This window comes from Echeneis naucrates, mitochondrion (assembly GCF_900963305.1).
Source record: "Echeneis naucrates mitochondrion, complete genome".
Classification (NCBI taxonomy): Eukaryota; Metazoa; Chordata; class Actinopteri; order Carangiformes; family Echeneidae; genus Echeneis; species Echeneis naucrates.
This window is the reverse complement of record NC_022508.1, coordinates 1-15,918: the sequence shown is the minus strand read 5'-3', so window position 1 is coordinate 15,918 and position 15,918 is coordinate 1. Positions and strand designations below refer to the sequence as shown.

Below are 15,918 nucleotides of genomic sequence, written 5' to 3'. Positions count from 1 at the left end.
GGATAATTGAGTCCTGGTATAAATTTGTTTTATGGACTACTGTGCTGAGGCAATGTGAGAATCTTCTGTTTTAATTAATTATCATGGTGATGCTACTACTTAATGGTATATGTATATTAAACTTGGATATTTTATATATAATCTAATGGGTAATATAAATGAATGTTGATAATACATAGTTTATTGAATAATCATGGATATTTATATTGTAAATAAATATTAGTAAAATATTCATATATGTACATTTCAAAGAATAATTTAACAGAAGAATGTTGGCCCTGGGAGCCGAAAGTAGGAGTTAAAATCTCCTTTCTTTGAAGCAGTAGGGAGGATTTTAACCTCCGACGTCCGGTTTACAAGACCGGTGCTCTTGGCGCTGAGCTACTAGTGCAATTTAGGCCGAGGAATTTGTTTTCTAATCAGCCAGCTAATGGGAAGAAAATTAAGAAGATAGAGAAGTATAGGACGGATGCAATTTGGCCTACAATAATGTATGGGTGTTCAACTGGTATTCCTCCGATTCAAGTGAGGATAAGTACGTTTGCAATTAGGGTTCAAAAGCACACTTGTGATAAAGGGCGGAATGTAAGGCTTCGGTGTTTTGATGGATGTAAGATTGGGACTAGAAGGAGGACTAGGATGGATGCAAGAAGAGCTAGAACTCCTCCTAATTTGTTTGGAATTGATCGTAGAATGGCGTAGGCAAACAAAAAGTATCATTCAGGTTTAATATGGGGTGGTGTTACTAATGGGTTTGCTGGAGTAAAGTTATCAGGGTCTCCTAGTAGATTAGGGGAAAATAATGATAGGGTAGTAAGCAGAAGAATTAGGGCAGCAAAACCAAGTAGGTCTTTATATGAGAAGTAAGGGTGGAATGAAATTTTGTCAACGTTTGAGCTTAGGCCCATTGGATTATTTGATCCGGTTTCGTGTAAAAAGATAAGGTGGATGACCGCTACGGCGGCGATAATAAAGGGGAGGATAAAGTGGAATGCGAAGAATCGGCTTAGCGTTGCGTTATCTACTGAGAATCCCCCTCAGATTCATTGAACTAATGAATCTCCTACATAGGGGACTGCTGAAAGTAGGTTGGTAATAACGGTTGCACCTCAAAAGGACATCTGTCCTCATGGTAAGACGTATCCAACAAATGCTGTGGCTATTAGGAGGAGAAGTAATACTACTCCTGTATTTCATGTTTCTTTATTTAGATAGGAGCCGTAGTAAAGGCCTCGGCCAATATGTATGTAAATACAAACAAAGAATATGGATGCTCCGTTGGCATGTATATTTCGGATAAGTCATCCGTAATTAACATCTCGGCAGATGTGGGCTACTGATGAGAAAGCGGCGGAGATGTCTGCTGTGTAGTGTATAGCTAGAAATAGTCCTGTAACAATTTGTACAATTAGACATAATCCTAATAGGGAACCGAAGTTTCATCATGCTGAAATATTTGAAGGGGTCGGGAGGTCAATGACCATATCATTAACGATTTTAAGGGCGGGATGTGTTTTTCGTAGACTTGTCATTAAGTGTTTTTCTAGTTGAAGAACAACGGTGGTTTTTCAAGCCATTAGTCCTGGTTAAAGTCCGGGGAGAAACTATGACTTTTATTATGTATTTGCTCTTGTTTTTATTAATTTTAGGGTTGGTTGCGGTTGCTTCAAATCCTTCTCCTTATTTTGCTGCTTTGGGTTTAGTTTTAGTGGCTGGGATGGGTTGTGGTGTATTGGTAAGTCATGGAGGTCCTTTTTTATCATTAATTTTATTTTTAATCTACTTAGGTGGTATGTTGGTGGTTTTTGCATATTCAGCAGCTTTAGCTGCTGAGCCATATCCTGAAACGTGAGGGAGTCGGCCAGTAATTATGAGTGTAATAATTTATGTATTAGGAGTATTGTTGGTGGGTGGGATTTTTTGAGGGGGATGGTATGAAAGTTCATGAATATCTGTTGATGAATTAATGGAGTTTTCCATTCTTCGTGGAGATATAGCGGGGGTTGCTATAATATATTCTTCAGGTGGTTTAATATTAATTATTAGTGCGTGAGTGCTGTTATTAACACTTTTTGTTGTGCTTGAATTAACTCGTGGTTTAAATCGGGGGGCGCTTCGTGCGGTTTAAAAAGAGATAATGGGGATGATGAGTAATAGGGTAAGTAGAAACAAAGATAGATATGTTTTGACTATACCTCGTTGGATATTACTTGCGGTAGAGATTAAAGGGAGGTTTAGTGAGGTAATTGCTTTTGGACCTGTTTTTTCTAATCAGGTTTGATCAACTATTTGACTTGCAATTATTTGTCCCAAGGTTAAGTTCATTTTAGGGGGAAGGCGGTGAATGATTGTTGGGAAAAATCCTAATATATTAGAGAAGTGGTGAGCGGAAAGATGTGGGAGTGGTTTAAACTGTTTATTTGTTAGGGATGCTAATTCTAGTGCTGTTAGAAGGCCAATAATAGTCACTAGAAGGGCTGCAAGTTTAAGTAATGGTGGTATTGACATAATTGGTGTTTTAGTAGGAATGAAGTTGGAGGTAATTAGAAGGCCTGCAATGATGCTTCCTCAAGCAAGTCGTTTGATAGGGTTAATAACAGTAGGGTTATTTTCATTAATAGGAGACAAGGAATTAAAGCGAGGGGTACCCATTGATACAAAGAAAATTACTCGGAGGCTGTAAATAGCTGTAAAGGAGGTTGCAAGAAGGGTAAGGATAAGGGCTCAGGCGTTTAAGTGGGATGTGTTTAGTGCTTCAATAATAGCATCTTTAGAGAAGAATCCGGCGAGGAAAGGGGTGCCAGTGAGGGCTAAGCTGCCAATTGTAAGACAGGAAGAGGTGAAGGGGGTCAGGTTATGTATACCGCCTATTTTTCGGATGTCTTGTTCGTCATTGAGGCTGTGAATAATAGAGCCGGAACATAAAAATAACATGGCTTTAAAGAAGGCATGTGTACAAATATGGAGGAAGGCTAGTTGGGGTTGGCCTAGTCCAATTGTGACTATCATAAGGCCTAGTTGGCTTGAGGTTGAAAATGCAACAATTTTTTTGATATCATTTTGGGTAAGGGCGCAGGTGGCAGTAAATAAGGTTGTTAATGCACCCAAACATAAGCAGGTGGTGAGGGCAAGTTGATTATTTTGTATGAGGGGGCTTGTTCGGATAAGAAGGAAAATACCTGCAACAACTATTGTGCTGGAATGTAATAGGGCAGATACCGGTGTGGGACCTTCTATCGCAGAGGGTAGTCAGGGGTGAAGACCAAATTGGGCAGATTTACCTGTGGCGGCAATGATGAGCCCAATAAGTGGATAAGTGAGATCAAAGCTTTTAGCACTAATAAATACTTGTTGAAGTTCTCATGAATTGAGGTTGGTTGCTATTCATGCTATGGTAAAGATTAGGCCGATATCACCTACTCGATTATATAAAACTGCTTGTAGGGCTGCGGTGTTGGCGTCTGCTCGGCCATATCATCAACCAATAAGAAGGAAGGATATAATTCCAACCCCTTCTCAGCCAATAAATAGTTGAAACATGTTGTTGGCTGTAACAAGAATAATTATAGCGATTAAAAAAATGAGTAGATATTTAAAAAATCGGTTTATGTATGGGTCAGCGTGTATATATCAAGATGCGAATTCGAGAATAGATCAAGTTACATATAGGGCAATGGGGGTAAAAATAATAGAGTAGCAGTCGAAATTAAGGCTAATATTTACGTCAAAGGATTGAGTATTTATTCAATTTCATGTAGTAATAATGGTTTCGGTCCCTTGGGTTAAGTATAGGCATAGTGGAAGTAGGCTGACGATAAAGGCAGTTTTTACAGCAGATTTGACGTGAGAAAGGGCTCATTGTGGGTGTTGTTCATTTGGGTTTAGGGTGGTGAGAATAGGGTAGGCTAAAATAAAAAAGATAATGATAAGGCTTGAGGTTATTATTAATGATGTAGGGTGCATAGCTGCTACTTGGATTTGCACCAAGAGTTTTTGGTTCCTAAGACCAACGGATTAGCTATTATCCTTTAGGAGCTTGTACGAGTGAGCCCTGGGGTCCAACCAAGGTAGCGAAAATTAGCAGTTTTCGTTGCTGCATGCCTCTCTCGGTGGATAAGGGGGTTTTAACCTCTATTATTAGAATCACAATCTAACGTTTTAATTAAACTATATCTACAGAAGGTTCATCCTCAAATTAATTCTGGTTTGAGGATTAAGAGAAGCAGGGGGAGAAGGTGTAGAAAAATTAGTAAGTGTTCTCGGGAGTGTGAGGGTTCAATAGCAGTAATGTGTAGGGGAATAGGGCCTCGTTGAGTTATTAAGAATATGTAAAGGGAGTAGCCTGCTGTAATTAAGGTTCCTGTTCCTGTTAGGGCAATGGTTCATCAGGATCAGTTGAATAAAGATGTAATAATTATCAATTCACCTATTAGATTTGGTAAAGGGGGTAGGGCTAGGTTGGCGAGGCTTGCAATAAATCATCAGGTTGTTATTAAGGGCAGGACTATTTGTATTCCTCGAGCAAGAATTATTGTTCGGCTATGGGTACGTTCATAATTTGTGTTGGCTAAACAGAAAAGGGCTGAGGAAGTTAGTCCGTGAGCAATTATAAGGATTAGAGCTCCTGTAAAACCTCATGGTGTTTGAATTAAAATTCCTCCTGCTACTAGGCCTATGTGGCTAACAGAGGAGTAGGCGATAAGAGACTTAAGGTCTGTTTGGCGTAAGCAGATTGAGCCTGTTATAATAATCCCTCATAATGCAAGAATAATAAAAGGGTAGCTTAATTCTTTAGTAAGAGGTTCTAGGACGGTTATTATTCGAAGTATACCGTAACCCCCTAATTTAAGGAGTACAGCAGCTAGGATTATGGAGCCAGCGATTGGAGCTTCAACATGAGCTTTTGGTAATCAAAGGTGAACACCATAAAGTGGTATTTTTACTAGGAATGCAATAAGACATCCAGCTCATCAGATTTTGTCAGCATAGGTAGACAGGAGGATAGGGTCTGAAAATTGAATCGTAAGTAATGATAAAGTGCCTGTGTTATTTTGGAGTAATAAAAGTGCAACAAGTAGAGGAAGGGAGCCTGCTAGTGTATAAAATAAAAAATAAGTGCCGGCATTAAGTCGTTCTGTTTGGTTACCTCAGCGTGTAATAATAATTAGTGTTGGGATTAGGGTTGCTTCAAATATAACATAAAATATAATAATTTCTGTTGCACTGAAAGCTAAAATAAGAAAAAATTGAAGGGATGTTAAAAGAGTAATATATATTCGTTGTCGGTTGATAGGTTCTGCTGAGGTGTGGTTTTGACTTGCTAAAATTATAAGAGGAAGTAGTCAGCAGGTGAGGACAAGAAGGGGGGTTGATAAGGCATCTGTTGCTATATATTTGTTTAAGGATATTCACCCTGTTTCAGAAAAATTTTTTAATCAGGAGAAGCTAGTAAGAGCAATAAGGAAACTGTGTGCCAGGGTTGTTGGTCAGAGTCATTTGGCTGGTGTAACTCAGATTGTTGGGACAAGCATTAAAGTTGGAAGGAGAATTTTTAGCATTGTAGTAGGTTAAGGTTTTGTAATTGGTCTGAGCCGTGAGTACGAGTGGTTGCAACTAGTAAGGCTAATCCAGCGCTAGCTTCACAGGCTGAGAATGCTAGTAGAAGTATAGGAGATGCTGAGAAACTGGTAGAGTCTAGTTGTAATGTTCATAAGGAGAGGGCAATAAATAAAGATAATATTATTCCTTCTAAGCAGAGTAGGGCTGATAAGAGGTGTTGACGGTGAAATGCTAGTCCTATAAGGCCTAATATAAAAGCTGATGAAAAGGCAAAGTGAGTTGGAGTCATAAGGCAGTTGTGGGGTTTAACCACAAGTATTTGAGCCGAAATCAAGTGTTTTATTTAAACTAATTGCCTATTCTGCTCACTCTAATCCTCCTTGAATTCATTCATATACTAATCCAAGGGTAAGTAAAAGGAGAACTAAGGAGGCTCAGGTAAATGTTAAGAGGGGATTGTCTAGTTGATCTCCTCATGGGAGGGGTAGGAGGAGGGCAATTTCTAAGTCAAATAAAAGGAACAGAATAGCGACTAGAAAAAATTGTAGTGAGAATGGAAGTCGGGCGGATCCTAGAGGATCAAAGCCGCACTCGAATGGAGATAATTTTTCAGAGTCTGGATTTATCTGAGGTAATCAGAAGGATACAATTGCGAGTACTGTTGAGAGTGCAATTGCGATGAGAAGAATTATTATTACGATGTTCATTATCTTTCCTTGGACTTTAACCAAGACCAGGTGATTGGAAGTCACTTATACTAGTTTAGTACTAGAAAGATTATGATCCTCATCAGTAGATAGAGATGTAGAGGAATAATCAGACGACGTCTACAAAATGTCAGTATCATGCAGCGGCTTCGAAGCCGAAGTGATGGGTAGATGTGAAGTGGTGTCGGATTTGTCGATGAAGACAGACGGCTAAGAATGTTGATCCAATAATTACATGTAATCCGTGGAAGCCCGTGGCTACAAAGAATGTGGCTCCGTAAACCCCGTCTGCAATTGTAAAAGGGGCTTCGTAATACTCTAGGGCTTGAAGGAAGGTAAAGTAACCTCCTAGTAAGATTGTTAATGTCAGTGAGTGAATAGCTTGTTTTCGATCACCTTCTATAATACTGTGATGGGCTCATGTGACCGTAACTCCTGATGCTAGTAGTACAGCAGTATTTAGTAAAGGAACTTCGAAGGGGTCTAAAGGAGTAATGCCGGCGGGGGGTCAGAAACCACCTAGTTCGGGGGTGGGAGCAAGGCTTGAGTGGTAGAAGGCTCAGAAAAATCCAGCAAAAAATAAAACTTCCGAGGTAATAAATAGGATTATACCATAGCGTAATCCTTTTTGGACCGGGGGTGTATGGTGTCCTTGAAATGTTCCCTCTCGGACGACATCTCGTCATCATTGACAAATTGTTAGTACGAGTAAGACTGTACCTAGAGTTATTAAAATGGTGGAGTGGAAGTGAAACCAAATGGCTAATCCTGATGTCATAAGTAGGGCAGCAACTGCTCCTGTCAGGGGTCATGGGCTTGGGTCAACTATATGATAAGGGTGTGCTTGATGGGCCATTAGACGTTTTCTTGTAAGTAGAGGCTTAAGAGAAGTACAAATACGTAAGCTTGAATTATTGCGACTGCAATTTCAAGCAAGGTTAATAAAACCAGTAGAATAGAGGTAAGGATTGCAACTGTAGGCATAAGTGGGAGAAGGACGAAAGCAGCAGTTGCAATGAGTTGTATAAGCAGATGGCCGGCTGTTAAGTTAGCTGTTAGTCGAACTCCTAGGGCTAATGGTCGAATAAATAGGCTAATTGTTTCGATAATAATTAGGACAGGAATCAGTAGAGGAGGGGTTCCTTCTGGTAATAAATGTCCTAGGGAATGCGTAGGCTGATTGCGCATGCCAATAATTACTGTAGCTAATCAAAGGGGGACTGCTAATCCCATATTCATAGATAGTTGGGTAGTTGGTGTAAAAGTATAGGGGAGAAGGCCTAGTATATTAATAGTAATTAAAAAAATTATTAGTGAGGTTAATAGGGTTGCTCATTTATGTCCTCCTTGATTAATTGGGAGAAGTAATTGTTGAGTATATTGTCCAATGGTTGAATTTTGAAGTGTGAGTAGGCGGTTGTTAAGCCAACGAGTAGACGGGGTGGGAAAAAGAATTCATGGTAATAAAAGGGCTAATGCTATTAGTGGAATTCCTAATATTGTAGGGCTTATAAACTGGTCAAAAAAGCTTAGTGTCATGGTCAAATTCAAGGGTCTGTTGTGGGTTTTTGAGTGCTTTGAAGGGTAGGATCATTTGGGAATTGATGTGCTAAAACTTTTGGTGGAATAATAGTGAGAAATACTAATCAAGTAAAGATTAGAATTGCAAATCAAGGGGCGGGGTTTAATTGAGGCATGTCGCTGAGGGTGGTTGGTAAGCACCAATCTTTAGCTTAAAAGGCTAACGCTGAAGACCAGTTTTAGCTTCTTAGCGAGGCGTCCTCGATTAGTAGAGATGTTCAGTTTTCAAAGTGTTCTAGTGGAACTGCTTCTACTACAATAGGTATAAAACTGTGATTTGCTCCGCAGATTTCTGAACATTGTCCATAAAATACGCCTGGTCGATTAACAATAAATGTGGCTTGATTCAGGCGGCCAGGGACAGCATCAACTTTTACACCAAGAGAAGGGACTGCTCATGAGTGTAAGACGTCTTCAGCAGAAATTAGCACTCGAACGGGGGAGTCTATAGGGATAACTATTCGGTGGTCTGCTTCTAGTAGGCGAAACTGTCCGGGAGTTAAATCTTGCGTGGGAATTATATAAGAGTCAAATCCTAGGTCTTCATAATCAGTATATTCATAACTTCAATATCATTGATGGCCTATTGCTTTAATAGTTAAATGAGGGTCATTAATTTCATCTATAAGATATAGGATTCGGAGGGAGGGCAGGGCAATTAGGATAAGGATGACTGCTGGAAGGACAGTTCAAATAATTTCAACAACTTGAGAATCTAAGACAAGCATGTCTGTTGTTTTTGCGGTAATTATAGCAATGATAACATAAAATACGAAAGCACTAATTAAAAAAATAACTATCAGGGCGTGGTCATGGAATCGGAGGAGTTCTTCCATTAGTGGGGAAGCTGCGTCTTGAAAGCCTAGTTGGGCGGGATGGGCCATAATTTTCAAGATGTGCGGGGGTTTAACCCACAATTTTGCCTTGACAAGGCAATGTAATTTTTTACTAACATCTTATAAAGAAAGTGACAGAGTGGTGATGTGGCTGGCTTGAAACCAGTTTATGGGGGTTCAATTCCTCCCTTTCTCGTTAATTAGATCGGATTTGGACAAAAGCTGGTTCTTCAAATGTGTGATAAGGAGGAGGGCAGCCATGTAATCACTCAACATTGAGGTGGGTTATTTCAACTGATAATACTTCTCGTTTTGCAACAAATGCTTCTCAGATAATAAACAGAAGCAATACTACTGCAACAAGAGATACTAACGAGCCGATAGAAGAAACTGTATTTCAAAGAGCATATGCGTCAGGGTAGTCAGAGTATCGTCGGGGCATTCCGGCTAAGCCAAGGAAGTGTTGAGGGAAAAAAGTTAAGTTTACACCTACAAACATAACACCGAAGTGGACTTTGGTTCATGTTTCATGTAGGGTATAGCCTGTAAATAATGGGAATCAGTGGACAAAACCACCGGCGATTGCAAAGACTGCACCCATAGATAAGACATAATGGAAGTGGGCGACTACATAGTATGTGTCATGAAGAACAATATCTAAAGATGAATTTGCTAAGACAATACCGGTTAATCCTCCTACTGTGAAAAGGAAAATAAACCCAAGAGCCCATAGGAAGGGGGTTTCTCATTTGATATCCCCGCCGTGGATTGTAGCAAGTCAGCTGAATACTTTTACACCAGTAGGAATAGCAATAATTATTGTTGCGGATGTGAAGTAAGCTCGTGTATCTACGTCTATTCCTACTGTAAACATGTGATGAGCTCAAACAATAAATCCAAGAAGTCCAATTGCTATTATAGCTCAAACCATTCCTATATATCCAAATGGTTCTTTCTTACCACAATAATAAGCAACGATGTGGGAAATCATTCCAAATCCAGGTAAAATAAGAATATAAACTTCAGGGTGTCCAAAGAATCAGAATAAGTGTTGATAAAGGATGGGATCTCCCCCTCCTGCAGGATCAAAGAAGGCGGTATTAAGATTACGGTCTGTTAGTAGTATTGTAATCCCAGCAGCTAGAACAGGGAGGGATAGGAGAAGAAGAACTGCTGTAATTAATACGGCTCATACAAATAATGGGAGTTGATATATAGAAGCAGCTGCAGGTTTCATATTAATGATTGTTGTAATAAAATTAATTGCTCCAAGAATTGAGGAAATTCCTGCCAGATGGAGTGAAAAGATAGTTAGGTCAACAGATGCTCCTGCATGGGCAAGGTTTCCGGCTAAAGGAGGATAAACAGTTCAACCAGTTCCTGCCCCTGCTTCTACTCCTGAAGATGTTAGCAGTAGGAGGAAGGAAGGAGGCAGTAGTCAGAAGCTTATATTATTTATTCGAGGGAAGGCTATGTCTGGTGCACCAATTATAAGAGGTACTAATCAATTACCAAAACCTCCAATTATTACTGGTATAACTATAAAGAAAATTATTACAAAGGCATGTGCTGTGACGATAACATTATAAATCTGATCATCACCTAATAATGAGCCTGGTTGACTAAGTTCTGCCCGAATGAGTAAGCTTAGTGCGGTTCCTACTATTCCGGCTCAGGCCCCGAATACTAAATAAAGGGTGCCAATATCTTTATGGTTTGTCGAGAAAAATCAACGTGTAATTGCCACAGGTAAGATGGCTGAGTATTAAGCGGTGGCTTGTAGTCCCATGGACGGAGGTTAAATTCCTTCTCTTACCAAGCTCTGAGGTGTTATCATAGCAGATTGCAAATCTGAAGAAGCAGACTGACGTTTGCCGGGGCTTTCCCCCGCCTTTGTAAATACTTACAGGCGGGGGAAAGTAGATAGATGCTCGCTGGTTTGAGCGCTTAGCTGTTAACTAAGAGTTTGAGGGATCAAGGCCCTCCTGTCTAGGAAGGCTTTATCTTAATTAAAGTGTCTGTTTTGCATGCAGAAGATGTGGGTTAGTGTCCCGCAAGTCTTATCAGTAATTGAGAGATTTTCACTCCCACTGTGAGCTTTGAAGGCTCATGGTCTTAATTATCCTAAATTACTTAGGGGGTAAGGAGTGCTATTATAGCAGGGGCAAGGGGGAGTAGGGCAATGGCTATTGAGATTGAGAGAGCTAGAGGGAGGGATGTTGATTGTGTAAAGAACCGTCATGGAGTAGTACCTATTAGGTTATTTGGAAATATGGTAAGGGTCATGGAGTATGAGAGGCGGAGATAAAAGTATAGGCTTAAAAGGGCAGTGAGTGCAGTAAATGTTGCTAATAATGGGAGGTTTTGTTTTGTGAGCTCTTGTAAAATAAACCATTTTGGTATAAATCCTGTTAGAGGAGGGAGTCCGCCTAGTGATAGTAAGAGTAATGGTGTTAGTGTGGTGATAATGGGTGTTTTAGATCATGAGATGGCAAGGGTATTAATATTTGTTGCTTTATTTAGCTTGAACACTAGAAATGTAGAGAGGGTTATAATAAGATAGGTTAATAGGGCAAGTAGGGTTAGGGAGGGGTAGAATGGAAGGATTAGGGCTATTCAACCAAGGTGTGCAATTGATGAGTAAGCGAGGATTTTTCGAAGTTGGGTTTGGTTTAGGCCTCCTCAACCTCCAACAAGTGTTGAAGTGATGCCTAATATAATGAGGACTGTGGGGTTTGTGGGGTTAATTTGAAGTAATAGTGCGAATGGTGCTAGTTTTTGTCATGTCGAGAGAATTAGGCCGGTGGTAAGGTCTAGTCCTTGTAGGACTTCTGGTAATCAAGAGTGTAGGGGGGCTAGTCCAATTTTTAGGGCGAGTGCAAGGGTAATTATTGTGGTTGGAAGGGGATGGGATATTTGTAAGATGTCTCATTGTCCGGTTAATCATGCATTAGTTACGCTTGCAAAAAGTAATATTGCAGCTGCAGTGGCTTGTGCTAAGAAATATTTTGTTCCGGCTTCTGTTGATCGTGGGTGGTGATGTTGTGTTATTAATGGAATAATGGCGAGGGTATTAATTTCTAAGCCTATTCAAGCAAATAATCAGTGTGAGCTTATAAATGTAATAGTGGTACCTAGGCCAAGGGCAAAGAGTAAAATGGTTAAGATAAGGGGATTCATTAGTAAAGGAAGGGGTTTAACCTACATTTTTGGGGTATGGGCCCAAAAGCTTAATTAGCTGACTTTACTAGAAAGTGGTGTAGTGGAAGCACTAAGAGTTTTGATCTCTTTAGGTAGGGTTCGAACCCCTTCTTTCTAGGAGTTGGGAGGACTTTAACCTCCATAATTCACTCTATCAAAGTGGTCCTATAATTCAGGCACAACTCCAGTCTTTAAAACTGTGGGGGTAAGCCTGCAAACGCTAGGGGAAGAGCTAAGTGTCAAATTACTAAAGCAAGGGTTAGGGGAAGAAAATTTTTTCAGATGAGGTGTATTAGTTGATCATATCGAAATCGTGGGTAGGATGCTCGAACTCAAAGAAATAAGACGGATAATAAGGCTGCTTTAATTATAAGGTTGGTTGCTGTAAGTTCGGGAAGGGTGGGGATGTGGGAGGCTCCAAGGAATAATGTGGCTGAGAGTGTATTTATTAGGAGAATGTTGGCATATTCTGCTAGGAAAAATAAGGCAAAGGGTCCTCCTGCATATTCTACATTAAAGCCAGAGACTAGTTCGGATTCACCTTCGGTAAGGTCAAATGGTGCCCGATTGGTTTCTGCTAGTGTGGAAATATACCATATTGCGGCCAATGGTCAGGCGGGTAATAGTAGTCATACACTCTCTTGTGCGGTATTAAAGGTTTGGAGGGTAAACCCCCCTGTAAAAATAATAATATTAAGGAGAATAAGGCCTAAGCTAACTTCATAGGAAATAGTTTGGGCAACTGCTCGTAGGGCCCCAACTAGAGCATATTTTGAATTTGAGGCTCAACCTGAGCCTAGAATAGAGTAAACTGCGAGGCTTGATAAAGCTAGGATGAAGAGGATACCTAAGTTAAGGTCAATAACTGGATATGGAAGAGGGAGGGGGGCTCATAGGGTAAGAGCGAGTGTAAGGGCTAAAATAGGAGCGAGGATAAAGAGGGTGGGTGAGGAAGCAGAGGGTCGTACTGGTTCTTTAATGAATAATTTTACGCCATCAGCGATTGGTTGAAGGAGTCCATAGGGTCCTACGATATTTGGGCCTTTACGGTGTTGTATGTAGCCAAGCACTTTGCGTTCAAGTAGTGTTAAGAATGCAACGGCTAGAAGTACGGGGACAATAAAGGTTAGGGGGTTAATAATATGTGTGAGTAGTGTTGAAATCATAGTTAGGGAGAGGACTTGAACCTCTGTAAAAAGGGCTTAGGCCTTTCGCAAATAACCGGGCTCTGCCACTCTAACTTGCCTTTATCTTAGGCATTAATTGTATACCCTTTTGCCTAATTTAGATGTTTTCATTAGGTAAGGGGGAGGCATGCTTTGGCATTGGCCTCTTCTTTTCGGTCCTTTCGTACTAGAAAAGATTATTTCATAGATAGAAACTGACCTGGATTACTCCGGTCTGAACTCAGATCACGTAGGACTTTAATCGTTGAACAAACGAACCCTTAATAGCGGTTGCACCATTAGGATGTCCTGATCCAACATCGAGGTCGTAAACCCCCTTGTTGATAAGGGCTCTAAAAGGGGATTGCGCTGTTATCCCTAGGGTAACTTGGTCCGTTGATCGGCATTGCCGGATCATTTTTGGTCAGAAGTTCTGTTAATTGGAGGTGTGGCTCTATGTTTTTAAGAGGGTTGATTATGGGTTAGTTCTCTTATTCCACGTGGGGGTTTTATATTTCTCCATGGTCGCCCCAACCGAAGATATAAAAATAGTATTCCATTAGGTTCAATTCTTTAATTTAGAGTTTATTAACATGGTCTATTCTAGTATCTAAAGCTCCATAGGGTCTTCTCGTCTTATGTATTTATTCCCGCTTCTGCACGGGAAGATCAATTTCATTGACTAGAGTGAGGAGACAGTTAAGCCCTCGTCATACCATTCATACAGGTCTTCATTTAAAAGACAAGTGATTACGCTACCTTAGCACGGTCAAAATACCGCGGCCGTTAAACTAATTGTCACTGGGCAGGCGCGACCTCTTATTCTTTGATTTTTGCAAGAGGCGATGTTTTTGGTAAACAGGCGAGGCTTCATGTGTTTGCCGAGTTCCTTCTCATTCTTTTAGTCTTTCCCTGTATGCTCACCAGTGTGGGGTTAACGCTTATTTTTAAACGGTTTTCTAGTGGTTTTAAGATGATGTTTAATGCCCTCTTTGTTTGGGGGCGTTAATGGTCGGTGGTTTGTCCGTTCCGATATACACATGGGCAGGGAGAGGGTCGGTATCTCTCTTATTACTCATATTAGCATTATCATTCCCATGTTAGCATGGGAGGGCCTGTTATGGTTAGGGGGTTGAGAATTGTTATCTTGATTTAAGGTTTAGAATTTTATGTCTGAGCTATAACGCTTTCTATTTAGGTGGCTGCTTTTAGGCCCACTAAAACATTTTACCTTTAGTATTATGATCTATTCCCTCCTTATAAAGTTGTATCTTGGTTCAAAAGGGCTGTACCCCTTTTGACTAACTCCTATAATTTCTTGTGATCATTTAAGGAAGTAAATATATGAAGAAAGAAAATTACAGGGCTGAACTTATATCCACTTCTCAGGCAACCAGCTATTACTAGGTTCGGTAGGTCTGTCACCGCTACTCGAAGCTCTTCCCACTCTTTTGCCACAGAGACGGGTTTGCCCTTTAATAGGCTGTCTTGGAGTAGCTCACCTAGTTTCGGGGTACTAAACTTAAGGGCTCTTTGCTTAGTTTTACTGGCTAATTCATGATGCAAAAGGTACGAGGGTATATCTCTGCTTTATTAGGCTTTACTGGGCTTTTTCATCTCTCTTTCAGCTTTCCCTTGCGGTACTTTTTCTATTGCTCCGTATATTCCTTTTCTATCTCCTATACTAAGGGTGCAAAATGTTTTATTTATAGTTTTATGGTGATTTAGGGTTTATTAATATTTGGTTGTTGAATTTAGTATTAGGGCTAGCTGGTTGGCTTCAGGGCGACCGGATTTGCACGGGTGACTTCTCAGTGTAAGGGAGATGCTTTTCTGTCTTAGCTACGCTCTGGTTATTCCAAGCGCACCTTCCGGTACGCTTACCATGTTACGACTTTCCTCTCCTGTAGCGGTCGGTATAGTTTAGTTAAGGGGTGTTGGGTGCTTGGGGAGGGTGACGGGCGGTGTGTGCGCGCTTTAGAGCCATTTTCAGAGGGACTCTCTATTTCCCACTTACTGCTAAATCCTCCTTCAGAAGTATATTTCAATACTTTATTCGTGTTCACTATAATTAGTGAATGTAGCCCATTTCTTCCCCTCTCATGCACTACACCTCGACCTGACGTTCTGGGTTTTACCAATTTTGCTTACTATTAGGCCTTCACAGGGTAAGCTGACGACGGTGGTATATAGGCGGAAAAAACAAGGGAGGGTGAGGTTAAACGGGGGTTATCGGTTCTAGAACAGGCTCCTCTAGGTGGATGTAAAGCACCGCCAAGTCCTTTGGGTTTTAAACTGATGTTCGTAATTCCCGGGCGGATGTTTGATGTATTAAACAATCAATGTTTAGGGCTAAGCATAGTGGGGTATCTAATCCCAGTTTGTTTCTTAGCTTTCGTGGATTCAGGTTTTATAAAGCCACTTTCGTAGTTGATCTTCGTTTCTCCGGAAACGTATAACAGTCCTGGAGATATTCGGCTTTAGTTTAGGACACCCTTAACCACGCTTTACGCCGTTATCTGTCAACTCGGGCCTCTCGTATAACCGCGGTGGCTGGCACGAGTTTTACCGGCCCTCTTAGCTTTAACTAAGTCAAGCTTTCACTTATGGCTTAATATTTATCACTGCTGGGTTCCCTTGGGGGTGTGGCTAAGCAAGGTGTTATGGGCTACAAGAGTTGTGTGCCTGATACCAGCTCCTTATCTCCATACAGGAGAATATGGGCATTCTCACAGGGGTGCGGATACTTGCATGTGTAAATATGGCTAAAGCAGACAGTAAAGTCAGGACCAAGCCTTTGTGCTTACGGGACTTTTTAGGGTCCATCCTAACATCTTCAGTGTTATGCTTTAATTAAGCTACGCTAGC

General features: G+C 40.7%; 13 protein-coding genes across 13 annotated transcripts, besides 25 other annotated features; 1 reads left to right on the top strand and 12 right to left on the bottom strand. All coding sequences in view use genetic code 2, as the record gives it.

Annotated features, from left to right (window-relative positions):
• Window positions 1-247: part of a D loop (control region) that runs on past the window's edge.
• Window positions 248-318, top strand: a tRNA (tRNA-Pro).
• Window positions 319-391, bottom strand: a tRNA (tRNA-Thr).
• Window positions 392-1,532, bottom strand: CYTB (cytochrome b). Its single transcript has one exon. A coding segment is annotated over exon 1 (1,141 nt).
• A 5-nt stretch (window positions 1,533-1,537) lies between these two features.
• Window positions 1,538-1,606, top strand: a tRNA (tRNA-Glu).
• On the top strand, window positions 1,607-2,128 carry ND6 (NADH dehydrogenase subunit 6). The gene has a single exon. It carries the CDS (start codon window positions 1,607-1,609, stop codon window positions 2,126-2,128), a length of 522 nt encoding a protein of 173 aa, YP_008593767.1.
• Window positions 2,125-3,963, bottom strand: ND5 (NADH dehydrogenase subunit 5). Its single transcript has one exon. The coding sequence runs from the start codon at window positions 3,961-3,963 to the stop codon at window positions 2,125-2,127; it is 1,839 nt and encodes a 612-aa protein (YP_008593766.1).
• Window positions 3,964-4,036, bottom strand: a tRNA (tRNA-Leu).
• Window positions 4,037-4,041: 5 nt separating this feature from the next.
• Window positions 4,042-4,108, bottom strand: a tRNA (tRNA-Ser).
• Window positions 4,109-4,177, bottom strand: a tRNA (tRNA-His).
• Window positions 4,178-5,558, bottom strand: ND4 (NADH dehydrogenase subunit 4). Its single transcript has one exon. A coding segment is annotated over exon 1 (1,381 nt).
• On the bottom strand, window positions 5,552-5,848 carry ND4L (NADH dehydrogenase subunit 4L). The gene has a single exon. It carries the CDS (start codon window positions 5,846-5,848, stop codon window positions 5,552-5,554), a length of 297 nt encoding a protein of 98 aa, YP_008593764.1.
• Window positions 5,849-5,917, bottom strand: a tRNA (tRNA-Arg).
• Window positions 5,918-6,266, bottom strand: ND3 (NADH dehydrogenase subunit 3). Its single transcript has one exon. A coding segment is annotated over exon 1 (349 nt).
• Window positions 6,267-6,337, bottom strand: a tRNA (tRNA-Gly).
• Window positions 6,338-7,122, bottom strand: COX3 (cytochrome c oxidase subunit III). The gene has a single exon. A coding segment is annotated over exon 1 (785 nt).
• ATP6 (ATP synthase F0 subunit 6) lies at window positions 7,123-7,805 on the bottom strand. The gene has a single exon. A coding segment is annotated over exon 1 (683 nt).
• Window positions 7,796-7,963, bottom strand: ATP8 (ATP synthase F0 subunit 8). Its single transcript has one exon. It carries the CDS (start codon window positions 7,961-7,963, stop codon window positions 7,796-7,798), a length of 168 nt encoding a protein of 55 aa, YP_008593760.1.
• A 1-nt stretch (window position 7,964) lies between these two features.
• Window positions 7,965-8,040, bottom strand: a tRNA (tRNA-Lys).
• On the bottom strand, window positions 8,041-8,731 carry COX2 (cytochrome c oxidase subunit II). The gene has a single exon. A coding segment is annotated over exon 1 (691 nt).
• Window positions 8,732-8,737: 6 nt separating this feature from the next.
• Window positions 8,738-8,805, bottom strand: a tRNA (tRNA-Asp).
• Window positions 8,806-8,808: 3 nt separating this feature from the next.
• Window positions 8,809-8,879, top strand: a tRNA (tRNA-Ser).
• COX1 (cytochrome c oxidase subunit I) lies at window positions 8,880-10,430 on the bottom strand. Its single transcript has one exon. It carries the CDS (start codon window positions 10,428-10,430, stop codon window positions 8,880-8,882), a length of 1,551 nt encoding a protein of 516 aa, YP_008593758.1.
• Window position 10,431: 1 nt separating this feature from the next.
• Window positions 10,432-10,501, top strand: a tRNA (tRNA-Tyr).
• Window positions 10,502-10,566, top strand: a tRNA (tRNA-Cys).
• A 37-nt stretch (window positions 10,567-10,603) lies between these two features.
• Window positions 10,604-10,676, top strand: a tRNA (tRNA-Asn).
• A 1-nt stretch (window position 10,677) lies between these two features.
• Window positions 10,678-10,746, top strand: a tRNA (tRNA-Ala).
• A 1-nt stretch (window position 10,747) lies between these two features.
• Window positions 10,748-10,817, bottom strand: a tRNA (tRNA-Trp).
• On the bottom strand, window positions 10,818-11,863 carry ND2 (NADH dehydrogenase subunit 2). Its single transcript has one exon. A coding segment is annotated over exon 1 (1,046 nt).
• Window positions 11,864-11,932, bottom strand: a tRNA (tRNA-Met).
• Window positions 11,932-12,002, top strand: a tRNA (tRNA-Gln).
• Window positions 12,001-12,070, bottom strand: a tRNA (tRNA-Ile).
• A 5-nt stretch (window positions 12,071-12,075) lies between these two features.
• ND1 (NADH dehydrogenase subunit 1) lies at window positions 12,076-13,050 on the bottom strand. Its single transcript has one exon. It carries the CDS (start codon window positions 13,048-13,050, stop codon window positions 12,076-12,078), a length of 975 nt encoding a protein of 324 aa, YP_008593756.1.
• Window positions 13,051-13,125, bottom strand: a tRNA (tRNA-Leu).
• Window positions 13,126-14,830, bottom strand: an rRNA (l-rRNA).
• Window positions 14,831-14,902, bottom strand: a tRNA (tRNA-Val).
• Window positions 14,903-15,850, bottom strand: an rRNA (s-rRNA).
• Window positions 15,851-15,918, bottom strand: a tRNA (tRNA-Phe).